This window comes from Pinus tabuliformis, chromosome 7, assembly GCF_031772625.1.
Source record: "Pinus tabuliformis cultivar Carrire ecotype Pingquan chromosome 7, CPIR1, whole genome shotgun sequence".
Taxonomy (NCBI): Eukaryota; Viridiplantae; Streptophyta; class Pinopsida; order Pinales; family Pinaceae; genus Pinus; species Pinus tabuliformis.
This window is the reverse complement of record NC_142293.1, coordinates 203587570-203600749: the sequence shown is the minus strand read 5'-3', so window position 1 is coordinate 203600749 and position 13180 is coordinate 203587570. Positions and strand designations below refer to the sequence as shown.

At 38.9% G+C, this 13180-nt stretch overlaps 1 protein-coding gene across 5 annotated transcripts; it reads left to right on the top strand.

Annotated features, from left to right (window-relative positions):
* The first annotated feature begins 9522 nt into the window (after positions 1 to 9522).
* LOC149246565 (vacuolar cation/proton exchanger 1a-like) lies at positions 9523 to 12854 on the top strand. 5 transcript variants are annotated; one of them, XM_089457973.1, is made up of 5 exons: positions 9523 to 9907; positions 10246 to 11895; positions 12155 to 12227; positions 12327 to 12412; positions 12564 to 12854. In XM_089457973.1, the coding sequence occupies exons 2-5, from the start codon at positions 11809 to 11811 to the stop codon at positions 12567 to 12569; spliced, it is 252 nt and encodes an 83-aa protein (XP_089314099.1). In that variant the 5' UTR covers positions 9523 to 9907; positions 10246 to 11808; the 3' UTR covers positions 12570 to 12854. The 5 variants fall into 5 exon arrangements, 3 of the variants coding, with proteins under 3 accessions (XP_089314099.1, XP_089314098.1, XP_089314097.1); XR_016266532.1 differs by having other exon boundaries at positions 9524 to 9907; positions 10302 to 11895; positions 12131 to 12227; XR_016266533.1 differs by having other exon boundaries at positions 9525 to 9907; positions 10360 to 11895; positions 12131 to 12227.
* The last annotated feature ends 326 nt before the right edge of the window (positions 12855 to 13180 follow it).

Here is a 13180-nt window from a genome sequence, read left to right as displayed (position 1 = left end):
AGTATGACTACATTAACCTCGACTTGGTTTTCTTGAGCTCTGGAAAGCCTTTCATGTGCCTCAATCAACCACTCATTATCTGCCTTGCAAATCCTAATTTTTTCCTCCGAGATTCTTAATCTATCTTCCAAACCTAGAGAATATCCCTCCCCCTTCTTCTCAATTGATCTCTCCCATCCTTGGAATGTCTCTTCTCACCTGTACGAATAATCATATGAACTATACTCAACTATTTTGCTCTTCATCTATTGGCCTTCTATTTCCTGCAATATGCCATTGTTATCTAAATAAAAAACATAATAAAAAAATACCTCAATGTATTTTAGGGGAGGCTATTGCATCTGCATAGACCAATACATATTAGCACGATACAACATCACAAGCATACCAACTCATACATGGATATCATAACCATAAGAATAATTAGATAACATGCATGCATGCTAAACATATAGACAACTGACATGAATGCATAACAATCTGCATTCATCTAGAGGTCCAATGCTGCAACCTCACTCTGATACCAGCCTATAACAACCCTCCCCACATTTACCCACTTTAACTTGCTCACGAGGGTAAACCTGAGATGATAGTTACTGGCATGACCTGATTTCCAAGATGCACTTACGGAAAATGGGGTCCACATGTCCAGAACTGACTGCAAACGCCTAGTGACACATGATCACATTTTTATCAAACTAACTTGACCCAAAACATTTTCTTTTTATTTTCATTTCCTTAGATTTATCACAACTTTCTATTTTTGGCAGTTTTTCGGGTTCTAAACTTCCAAGGCCATTTTGAGAGCCTAACTGAAATATTCAACGAAAACAAAGAGAACAAAAAATTTCCTAAATCTACTCTACATTTCCCTTTTCGACCTCCTCAAGGAGATCTTCGAAACGAAGTGTTATGACAGCCAAAAAGTTACGACCCCAAGAAGTTGGAGGTCCAAATTATTCAGTTATATAAACACTTTGTGTACATAGTACCTGTAGGTCATAAATACATATCTGTTCACCGTTTCCTTAGCTTCATTATAGAATCATCAGGAATGCTCAATGCCCTCTCAAGCTAGTTGCATGAAACACTAGTTATCCCATGCATTCACATAACCATTCAATAACTTCTCAAGCCATAAGAAAGATCCATAACAAGAGCACATTATACATAAGAATATGCCATGATTATAACCAACATTTAACCAGAATAAACTTAGGAAAACCTGTTAGGCCCCTATACTACTAGTGTAACCCCTTATTGTTATTAGTACAACCCACTTATTATATTGATGTACCCATGTAGTGCCCATATTGTTACTATTGTGCCACATAGAAGCCCACTATTGTTATTGTTGTGCCCTACAATATTATTGTTATGTAGGCTTTGATTGTATTGGGACCACTTAGACTCCTATATATAGAAAGGAGGTATTTTCATTTGTATCATACAAGAATTGTTCATTTATGTAATGTAAAGGAGGTTGCCCCCTCGAAGAGGCTGAATTCTAAGGCGTGGATCTCTCTTTTCTATCTTTTTGTGAGCTGGTTTCATAACATTTGGTATCAGAGCTTTGGATTCTAGGGTTTCGCTGCTCCAAACAGGTCATCGTGGCATTTTCGCTATAACTTTTTTTCTGTGACGTTTCAAAAGTCGAAAAAAAAAACCCATTTGAGAAGAATTGGCGCTGAACCTTGGGTCCAAATTTCAGATTTTTTCGCGCAATATTTTCGGAGATATGATCTGAGGAAGTTGGCCTTTCTGCAGACTCCTGAATTACATTCAAAACAGGTGACCTGGGTAAAATCGTCATAACTCTCTTTCTGAGCATCGGATCGAAATTTCGTAAGAAGGTACAGAAAGAGGACGGACTGTAGTTTGCTTTTATATATTTTTCAGATCCAAAGGTTGAAACAGTGACACGTGGCACTTCATACAATTTCGCTCTTCTGGAAAAGTCTATAATCAGGTCATCTTGGGATATTGTGCATAACTCTTTCTTGGAGAATCCAATTTGGATCAGATTGGTGGCATTGGAAAGAGGACACAGAGGGCTACTACAGGCCAGAATTTCAGAACTTAAAGATCTGCAAGTACAGAGTTACAGTCGTTTCAAGGTAGAGCTCCTAAAATCAAGAAAAAGCAAGATGAGGAAGTTTGATGGCAAGGATCCGGTAAATTGGATACTTCAGATGGAGCAATATTTTGATATAAATGGTGTACAACTGTTACAAAAGGTATGTATTGCATCTTCATATTTAGAACCAGATCAATTTTTATGGTACAAAGGGCTTTGTTCTCGTAAAAAACTTGTTACGTGGTCAATTTTCACGGAGGAAATGATAGCACATTATGAGGATACAAAGAGCAACACCTTCTTTAGAGCAACACCACAACAATTGGAAAGTGTAAAAGGGCTTTGTGACATAGTGGAAAGAAAAATTATGGAAACCAGGAAGCATACCCCTCACAACTATAAAGATGGAAGTATTGTTTCTCCTAGCCTTCCACAACCTACAAGGGTTACACCACAACAATTGGAAGAAAAAAGAGAAAAAGGGCTTTGTTACAATTGTGATAGAAAATGCATTAAAGGTCATAAGTGTGCTGAGAAGAAATTATTTTACATAGAATATGAAGAGGAGGAAGAAAAGGATCAAGAAACATCAAAAGAAGAAGATATGCGCCAGGACCCCATCCCAGAGAAAGAAGAAATGAATCCAACCATATCTTGTAATTCAATGGATGAAATTACCACTCCTCAAACTATCAAGATAGAAGGACACATCAAGAAGAAAAATGTTCAAGAAGTGAAAGATCACATCGAGCATCAAGAAATGAATCCGACCATATCTTGTAAAGGACTCGAAGAAATTACCACTCCTCAAAAGATAGAAAGACATATCAAGAAGAAAAAGGTTCAAGCAGAGAAAGATCACATCGAGCATCAACAGCAAGTTCTCCAACTTTTAAAGGATAATGCCACTTCGGTGCAAAATCAAATGAAACAACAGGTAGGTCAACATCATAGTGAAAAAGGTTTTGATGTAAGTGATTGGGTATTTTTACTGCTACATCTCAAGCAAGCTATCTATGAGAAGGAAATGTTGGCAATACTACATGCACTTAAAAAATGGCGACCTTACCGAATGGGAAGACGCTTCAAGGATGAGGATGTGGAAGCATTGTTTTGTGCTATTTATATTATCCAACCAAATTGGATAAACGAAGCAAGGGAAGAATGGAAGAAGGACGAAGAAGTATGGCCACTAATTCAAAAGTTGCAAAAGATCCCAATTCAAGCAATATTGCCAGAAATTGAAGAGGAAGGAAAAATCATATTGGAACCTGGAGTAGTCACAGAGACAAGAACCCGACAGCTACGAAATCGATCAATTTCAGAGTATCTCATCAAGTGGAAGAACTTACCTACTGAAGATTCCACATGGGAGGACAAGAATTTTAGAACTACTCAAGCATTGAGGACAACGCTTTTTGAAGGAGAGGGGCATGTTAGCCCCCTATACTACTAGTGTAACCCCTTATTGTTATTAGTACAACCCACTTATTATATTGATGTACCCATGTAGTGCCCATATTGTTACTATTGTGCCACATAGAAGCCCACTATTGTTATTGTTGTGCCCTACAATATTATTGTTATGTAGGCTTTGATTTTATTGGGACCACTTAGACTCCTATATATAGAAAGGAGGTATTTTCATTTGTATCATCCAAGAATTGTTCATTTATGTAATGTAAAGGAGGTTGCCCCCTCGAAGAGGCTGAATTCTAAGGCGTGGATCTCTTTTTTCTATCTTTTTGTGAGCTGGTTTCATAACAAAACCAGTCATAGAATCAACACAATAACCAACACATGTGCTCATTGATTTCAATAATAAATAACACATAATGACATATGCATAGAGTTAACAAGTCAGCGACTTCCATGAACGACTCGACTATAGATTGGGCTGAACCAAATCTCTCTTTCAACTATCACCCTCGTGCTATATTAAATGCATGAATATGGGATCACATGGGATAAACCAAAACAAAAACAACCAGGGAATCCAGAGGCCACACCACCTCATCTTCCAACCACAGTGATTCCACCTCAACTAGTCAAAAAATTACTAATACCAAAACAAGATTGGATTCCTCCGACCTTCTTCACCATACCCAGAGGAATTTTCCTGTCTCCACCCATTCATCAAGAGTTCTAGGAGAAACACCATCTCCACCCTCAACCCTTGGGAATTTTCCTGAGACCACCTCAACCAGGATCCAAAGTGTACTGACCATCCAAATCTTTATCATAACAGGGAACCCACTACATCATGGTTATCCAGGAAATGGAAAAGGCAAGGTTGAAACCACTGTCAATCCAAGAAATCCCATGCAAATGAAATAAAGTAACCAAATGACCAAATGCATGCATTCAAATATCAACAAGGAAATCACACATGCAACCTGTTACCTACAATGTTCTCCTATTGTAGCTTCTTTTTCAAACTTCTCTTTTCACTGCCCATGAATTTCTTTGCTAGCTTTCTTGCTTCTATCTAAGAGTGTTGGGAAAAATATTGAGGGGGGTGGGTGAATCAATATTTTAAAACTCACTTAAACTTTTCATTTTCTTACTCATATTTCTGTATGCTATTGCGATTAAGTAAACTAGCGTATGTATGCGACTATGATGAAGGAAAACAAGCTATATCTAGTTAACTAACTTTTCATATATTTCATCACATGTTCTACTTTAAACAATGTGTCAATACTTCATCGGCCTTTAATTGAATAGTAACCATGTGCAGTAATAAAAGAATAAACCATTGCACATAAGAAACACTTCAACACATGAGGACACCAGGATTTTTAGGTGTAAACTCAATGTGGGAGAAAATAACCATTGTCCTCGTCTCTGTCTTCATATTTTATTACTGTAACACCCTCCTCCCACATCTCCCTAGGTGACTAGCCAACCGAGGTAAACATGTGACAAGAGGCTACTATGATTGGATTCGACCTCCTATGTGACCTTAAGGAAGTGGAATCGACATAAACATCACACACAACCATCCAACATAAGCTTAAGGACCCACAGAAACCAATCCAACACTTCAGACAACTTTCCCTTGAGTCCTACTGAATTTTTGACCATCTAAGGCCTTAGTCACTCTCAATCTGTAGGCATGACAACGTATAGGATCCCAAAGTCGCTCTCATAGGCTTATGTGCTAGTGTCTAGGGACCCAATTTTCCAGTTTTGTGCCAACGACCCCGAGATTTAAGCCACTTTTTCAGGCCTAGAGCCCAAGTCACTGCCTAGAATGGAGTGATAGCTTAAGATTAGTAAAAGAACATGAAAATAATGATGCCAAACAACAATTTTAACAAGACCTTAACTAGACCCCTACTAGCCATGACAGGCATTTCATCAAACATATCATCAACATGTAACCTACAGATGTAAACAACATAATTAAGTGTAGGCATCTCATACTTATCTCATAATCGTTATGAACCATTGTTCCCTCATGTCATTTGTTTCATTATCATCTATTAGGCCATAGATATGTTATCCATTCATTTACAAGTAAAAACATGCTGAGAGCCATACATAGCTGCTATCATAAAACATACATATAACCAACATAATAGGGACATAAATATCATAAACATATCAGCCATAAAATCCACATATACATCAGTACATTTACACATGAAAATCAAGGGAATGAATTTCTCATTAATGAATGCAATAAACCAACTAGAGATGGGACTACCACGTTCCACCCGACCATAGATTGGCTAAGCCAAGTCTCTCTTCAGCCAATCACCCCTGTGGCATATTCCAAGCATGAATGTGGGACTCATAGAACACACCAAAAAATCACCAAAAATCATGGATGCCACCGGAGTTCTTTGGCGACATCATGAGGAATATTAGTGCCTCCCAGTCTCTCAAGCATTACCATGACCCACAGTCCAATCCAGGGATCACTAGGCACTACACTGAGATACACTCTTCGAGCTCTATCGTACATCCCATCTCGGGACAACTAGGCCCAATGGCGAGAAATCCACCTCTTGGCTTTACCGTATATCCTGCCATTCACCAGCAAGGATTCTTAGGCCCACCGAGGCACACAATATAGATTTACTACAACCCACAGTTTAGTTCAGGGGTTACTATGCCAGTGGATTTACCATGATCCACAGTATGATTCAGGGACCACTAGGCCATGTGTTTGTCAGTTCAGAGATCCACCCCACTCAACTTCGAATCCATCCCACCATCCCACATTAATCGAATATGAGAAACTCATCTCATCAAATCTATCAGGAAATGGAAAGGCTAGGCCGAAGAACATTGTCACACCTGGAAAAACCCATGCCATGATAGAAAAGAACCACATGCAATACCATGCATGCCAAATATAGTAAGGAAAATAAACATGCAAGTCGATACCTGCAATGAAGCCTGTTGTAGCTGCTTGATCCTACCTTTCCCTGCTTGATCTTTTCTTCCTCTTGCCTTCTTTGCCTTTCTTGATCCAACGCTAGAGTGCTCCAAGAACTCTATGTGTCCAAAGTGAGAGAGAGAGAGAATAATGAGAGAGCTCCAAAGCTAAACTAACAAAAGGCTACCAACTGATCCTCGGAAGCCTTTTTATGAATGAGGCCTCTATTTTCTTCTTTTTCCATTACTTTCCTTCATTTTCCACCTCACATGCAACCTGTGACCTTTCACCTCCTTTTACTCCTAATTTCCAATATTTTCATAAATAATTGTGCCAAAAATGCCATTTTTCCTTTCCAAAGCCTTAGCCATTTCCTTTTCCGATTTCCTTAGCCATAAACAACCAAATGAACACCCCCTAGGATGCTTTGCCCAACATTCAGCTTGGAATAAGTGTCCCATCAACCGTGGTTATTATTTTTAACTTTTATTACATGGAATTTTCATCAGGGCTGTTACATAACCCTTCCCCTTGGGGGACACCATCCTTGGTGTTCAATCACACACATACCTCAACAACCCGTTGAAAGAAGACATATTTATCATGGAGATTTATAACATAGCTTGATGTAGTATTTACAATGAAGGACCTGGTCAAAAGAAAAACATCATGACAACATATCGCATACAAGATCTTTTATAGCATAGCTCATTACGGTATTTACAATGATCACCCTGTTGAGTGCCAACCCACATGACATCATAACACCATGATAACATAACCACATGCTAGCATAGTAACATTGCAACATAATAATAATCACATGACACCCATACCTCTTAGTGGAGCTTTATAACATAGCTCATGGCGATATTTACATCCATATACATATGTACATATAACAATATCACCAAAATATATGCCAAAAACATGTACCAAAACATTTACTAGAACATCATATCACAACATACATCAAAACACCACATCAAAGCATATACCCAAACACCATATCAAAGCTGCTTTGCCCCAATCAGAAAACAAGGAAGGATACATAGCCCACATTTGATCGGTCATCTCCCATGTAGCTTCATCGGGCCCAAAGTGCTTCCATTGCACTTTAACTTGCTCGATTGCTCAGTTTTGAAGCATGAGCACCTTTTTCTACAATATACACTGAGGCTCCGACTGGAATTTTACATCTATTTCCACTTACAATACAAACCAGTCAATCACATGATCAACATCCTTAACATAATTCTTAAGTAAAGACACATGGAAAACATCATGGACTTTCATTTTCGGAGGCAGTGCAAGTTGATAGGCTACTGGCCCAATCCTCTCAATGATACTGAAGGGTCTACAAAACTGTGGTGTCATCTTGGCACAAGATCTAATCCGCAAGGAGCTCTTCTTCGGTTTGATGCGCAAGTACACTTGTTCCCCGACCTGGAATGCCTTGAACAACCTGTTCCTATCTACATAACTCTTCTGCCTATCCTATGCTACCTTTAGATTCTTCTTTATCACCTGCATTTCCTGTTCCATGTCTGCCAACATATCTGGTCCAATCAATACCCTGCTAATCAAATCACTCCAACTAATAGGAGTGTTACAACTCTACCCATACAATGCCTCAAAAGGACTCATCCTCAATGACTCCTGATAATCATTGTTGTATGTGAACTCTATCAAAGGGAGATACTCTTCCCACTTTCATTGCTAATGCATCACATACATCCTCAACATGTCCTTCAATATCCCATTGACCCTCTTTGCATGTCCATATGTTTGTGGATGATAAGTTGTACTAAAGGCCAACTTTGTGCCCAAACCTGTAAATAAATCCTTTTAGAACTTGTAAGTGAATTTTGCATCCCCATCTGACACAATATTTTTTGGAACACCATGCAACCTAACCACATCTCTGATGAATACTTGTGCTACATCACTAGCTGAGAATGTAGACTTCACCAGAATGAAATGTGCAACATTTGTCAACCTGTCCATGATAACCATGATGGAATCATGTTGTCTCACTGCCTTTGACAACCCTGTGTTGAAATACATGGAAATAACCTCCCATTTCCATTATGGAATGGCGATCAGCTATGGTAGTCCACCTGGATGTTTACACTCTGCTTTCACTCGCTAACAATCGAGCACCTCGCCACAAACTCTACTACATCTTTCTACAAATTTGGCCAATATTAAAATCTCTTCACTACCGTTAGTGTCTTCTGATAACTTGGATGACCACAATAAGATTTCACATGAAACTCTCTCAACTTCACCTTCTTGAGCTCGCTGTTATTTGGCACATATATCCTATCTCTGAATCTGACCAATCCATCTGTTGTAAGACAATAACCATACCCTATGCACCTGCACTTGTTCCTGTACCTATACCTATGCCTGTACTTGTACTTCCACTAGTACCTGTACTATCACCTGCACCTGTACCAACACCTTGCTGAAACTTGTGCATAATCTCCATATACCTGACATCCTACTGACCTGCTTGCAAGATCCTATCGTGTAGATCTGTCCCATAGGAGCTCATAGCTTCCAAGTGATTTACTTGTACCCATCCACTGAGAGCATCTAGCACCCTGTTCTCTTTACCTTTGATGTATCTAATCTCAAAATCAAACTCGTTGATCCTGGCCAACCATCTAGCCTGCTTGACGTTCAGATTCAGCTGGTCAAACAAATACCTCAACCCAATGTGATCACTCATAAGTACAAAACTCCTGCCAAGAAGATAATACCTCCACATATTCAATGAATGTATGATTAATGCTAACTCTAGATCATGTGCCAGGTAGTTCTGCTCGTGCTTATTTAGTTTCTGGGACTCATAGAATACCATCTGTCCATCTTGCATAAGGACTCCACCAAACCCTCTCTTGCAAGCATCTGTGCATACCACAAACTCTTTGTTCGGATCTACAATTTGTAGCACTGGTGCATGTGTCAATAACTACTTAAGTTGGTCAAAACTAGCCTCACACTCCTCTATCCATTTAAACTTATTACGCCGTAAGGCGTTCCCCTCTGAAATCAACCTCCCCAATTGCCTTTCTGTCATAATCTTGACCATTAGATGCGTTGTTAGACGATTAAATGTTTTTCCACCGTTAGATGCTATCAAGGCAATTAAATCGATTCAGTGGCTCCACTGGGTTTCCAGCAAATTTGTCGCGGTAGTGGATCCAAGCATTTTTCATTGGTAAGATGGATGGATTTTGTGCTCTGTAGGTCGGCCGTCTCCGTCCATGGCTTTTAAAATGTTCAATCAAAGTTCTTCCTCTACGACAATATAATGTGGATTCATATTTGAAGAAGAGGATTTTCTCAATGGTTTATAGCTTTGCTGGAGATTGGCGAGAGGAGGATTCGAACCGGCGTCAAAGGATCCATTTATATCGGCCGCTGTCCAGGTATTTTTGAGAGATTCTGTAAAGTTTTTGAAAGTCAGGTGGCCTGATTTATGTTTTGGAGGAAAATTTTGCTCAAATCTTAGATCCGGCGATTCGATCTTCATTTTCGAGATGGAAGCTGTACTCTTGTATTTATAGATGTGCGATGTATAGAATTATTTAGTGAAATTTTATCTTTTTTATTGGAGATCCGTGTTCTGCTTTTTGATAATGGATTTTGTTGCATTTTTAAAATCTTGCAGAGATTTTGTTTGCTTTAATTTCAAGCGAGGATATTGTCATCTTTCTCATATGTTTTGGATATCTTCTCTGATTTAGCTGTTATTTGGGTTACGTAGGTTTGGATTTTTTTGAAATTTTGCAATTGATATACCTAATTGAGCTGAAACCCCAGCTGTGGAGGATATTCGCCGGTAATTTGTGGCCTTTGACGTCGGCTGCTTTTATAACAGGGTTTAATCCGTGTCTTTGAGGTCCCCGGCATCGCTTCTCATGGAGAGATTTGGCTGGTGGTGTTCCAGGGCGGTGAAATCGGCAAGTTTGCCGTTAGCCATACATTTTGTCATTATTTGGGGAATTTAGACCGTGAAAAGTGCAGTAGGGAGATTAGGTCCCGTTGGTAGAAATTTGGTTTTTTCAGAGCTTGAATTGCCTTTTTTGAGATCAAACCTTTGTTAAGGTTAATTGTGTTTTTTGAGATTTGCGAATGGCTCCAAGTAAGGTAAGGAAAGCTCTCGGTGCTGTGAAGGACCAGACGAGTATTAGTATAGCAAAGGTTGCAAGCAACAATGCGCCGGATCTGGATGTTGCCATTGTAAAGGCAACAAGTCATGATGAAGTACCTATAGATGAAAAATATGTGTATGAAATTTTGCACCTCACCTCTTATTCCAGGGGTTATGTTAGTGCTTGTGTCCACAGTCTGTCCAAGAGGATCAGCAAAACACACAATTGGATAGTGGCAATGAAGGCGCTGATGCTCATTCATAGGCTATTTCAGGACGGTGATCCAAGTTTTGAGCGGTAAGTTCTTCAGGGAATGAGGCGTGGTGCACGCCTGCTCAATCTGTCTGATTTTAGAGATGATTCACACTCAAATGCTTGGGACTATTCCGCATTTGTACGCACATATGCCCTGTATCTCGATGAAAGATCAGTTGATTTGTCAAAATGAACTCGTGTTGTTGCTCATTTCTACACTGCTGTAGTGAGTGCCATGGTTGCTATATGATGTGAACTTACCGATTATGATAGACTTGCAACCATCTATGCTGCAAAAATGAAGTATATTCTTCATTTCTGAAAACATGTACAGCCTAGATAACTACCACCATGGTCTACATAGAAGGACAAGCTGCTTATTTGGAAGAAATCAACCCTTAATTATAGCAACGCCTTCAATCTGGATAAATTAGGTAGTGCACTTTCAAGAAATCATAAGTAGCATATTGAACACCTAAAACGCCAAGAACCTGGACTGGTGGTCTGCCGAGTAATCCAACTGCTTTATTGTTGGTAGACTTCTTGTATTAAATCACAAGGTGGAACTCCTACAAATAAGCTTTGCACTGCAGATGGACTTGCTGTTAAATTTTGAACTGAGGGTTCAGGAGCTGGAAAAGTCTGTGATCTGTATGCAAGATTGTTTCGTTTCCAGCAAAATAGCATTGCAGAAGAGGAAGGGATTTGCGATTGAGATACACACCTGATAGCAGAATTGTGGGGTACCCACTCCAAATGATGATGATTACCCACTCTATGGTTGACCCATTTTTCTTGTTTCAGCACTGCAAATTTCTCATTCACTCAGTCATATCTCAATCGTGAAAGAAATGGCAAAGATGAATAATGAAGGAAAAGGTCCTATATAAGATTCAAATTTAATTTGAGATGCATGGATTATGGGAAAACCCATGGACTTGGATTTTCATATCCTGGAGACTGTTGCTCTATTTGCCACTGTACTAATAACAGCATGTATCTTACAGGTTTGAACTTTGGACTCTGGCCCCCTATTGCAATGTTATGATATCCAGAAACTTATTTCATTCATCATTTGTCGTAGGTGATAATAGACAAATCTAGACTCATTAGATTCATCATAACCCCCTGATTTGTAAAGAATCCAAAGGTTAAGATAGCTGTATGTTTATTTTTTGTTATAGCATTTAAATACATGTCCACTCTGCTTTTATTTGTATCATGTAATTGATTTTTGTACAGGATGGAACTTCAAACTACATGAAGGGTTTAGTGCTGCTGCTCTGTTACTTTGTCATTGGATCGTGCTTCTTTCTGTTGCAAACACCGCTCACAAAGGGTAGGGATTTGGTTTGAGGTATTATCAATATCTTAATCAAATGATTTGCAATATGGGTTTCTTCATTTCTAATACATTTATTTAATACATTGTGTGCAGGACATCGTCATCACCATCATGCTGTAAACACTCCAATCCTGGATAAAAGAGTTGTGACAAAAACAAATCCCATGCCTGCTAAACAGGCAAGTTCTACCAATTAAAATATGTCCTTATCACTTCGAAACCCACTGCTCATTTAAATAAATAGATAATTGCCTAATATGAAATAGAAATCTCATTTCGTCTGTGACATTGAAATTTTTCGCTAATATTATGCAAATGTGCGTTTCACAGTTCTAGAAACGGATAAGGAGACAGGAAATTGGCGTATGGTTCTGGCAAATGGGCATAGTTTTCATACGTGTGGAATGAGAAATCCTCTCCTTCACACTGAGTATTTCAATAAAGCAATCCGAAGTATTCTTTTTATTAAAAAACCGCTGTTGCAAGATTTATAGTTTGTTCTTTGTACAGTCATGGCTCCACAGAACTTTGTAGTTTGTTCTTTGTACCGTCATGGCTCCGACAAACCCATGATGTTCACCTTTTTCGGGAAAAATAAAGATGCTGGCATATTGTTCGTTCTGTTGTTTCTGTTAGGGATCAAAACAACGCCTCATGTCTCAAAAGTGTTTGTCCGTTTGTCAATCAATTATATATATATAAATGAAAGAGGAAAGGCCTCAAAACTATTCAGGATGAGCCCCAACCATAACTTTTATAAATTTTGAAATGCAATTTATATACCGTACTTGAACTTATCCCCATTTCAAATTCCATGGATGGGAAAACTACCTGGTAACTAAACCTACCCATTGAAAATATACATTGGTGTTTAATGTCAATGATAACAATTAAACCCTTATTCGCAAACCAATGTTAATGTGAATAGTCCCACTCGGGTTTCGGTC

Excerpts from the sequence above, each read along its gene's own strand:
- LOC149246565 (XM_089457972.1), top strand. The coding sequence starts at position 11,809 with ATGGGAAAACCCATGGACTTGGATTTTCATATCCTGGAGACTGTTGCT. Across the intron at positions 11,896-12,130 it reads TAACAGCATGTATCTTACAG|GATGGAACTTCAAACTACAT; the intron begins GTTTGAACTTTG and ends ATTTTTGTACAG. Across the intron at positions 12,228-12,326 it reads GCAAACACCGCTCACAAAGG|GACATCGTCATCACCATCAT; the intron begins GTAGGGATTTGG and ends CATTGTGTGCAG.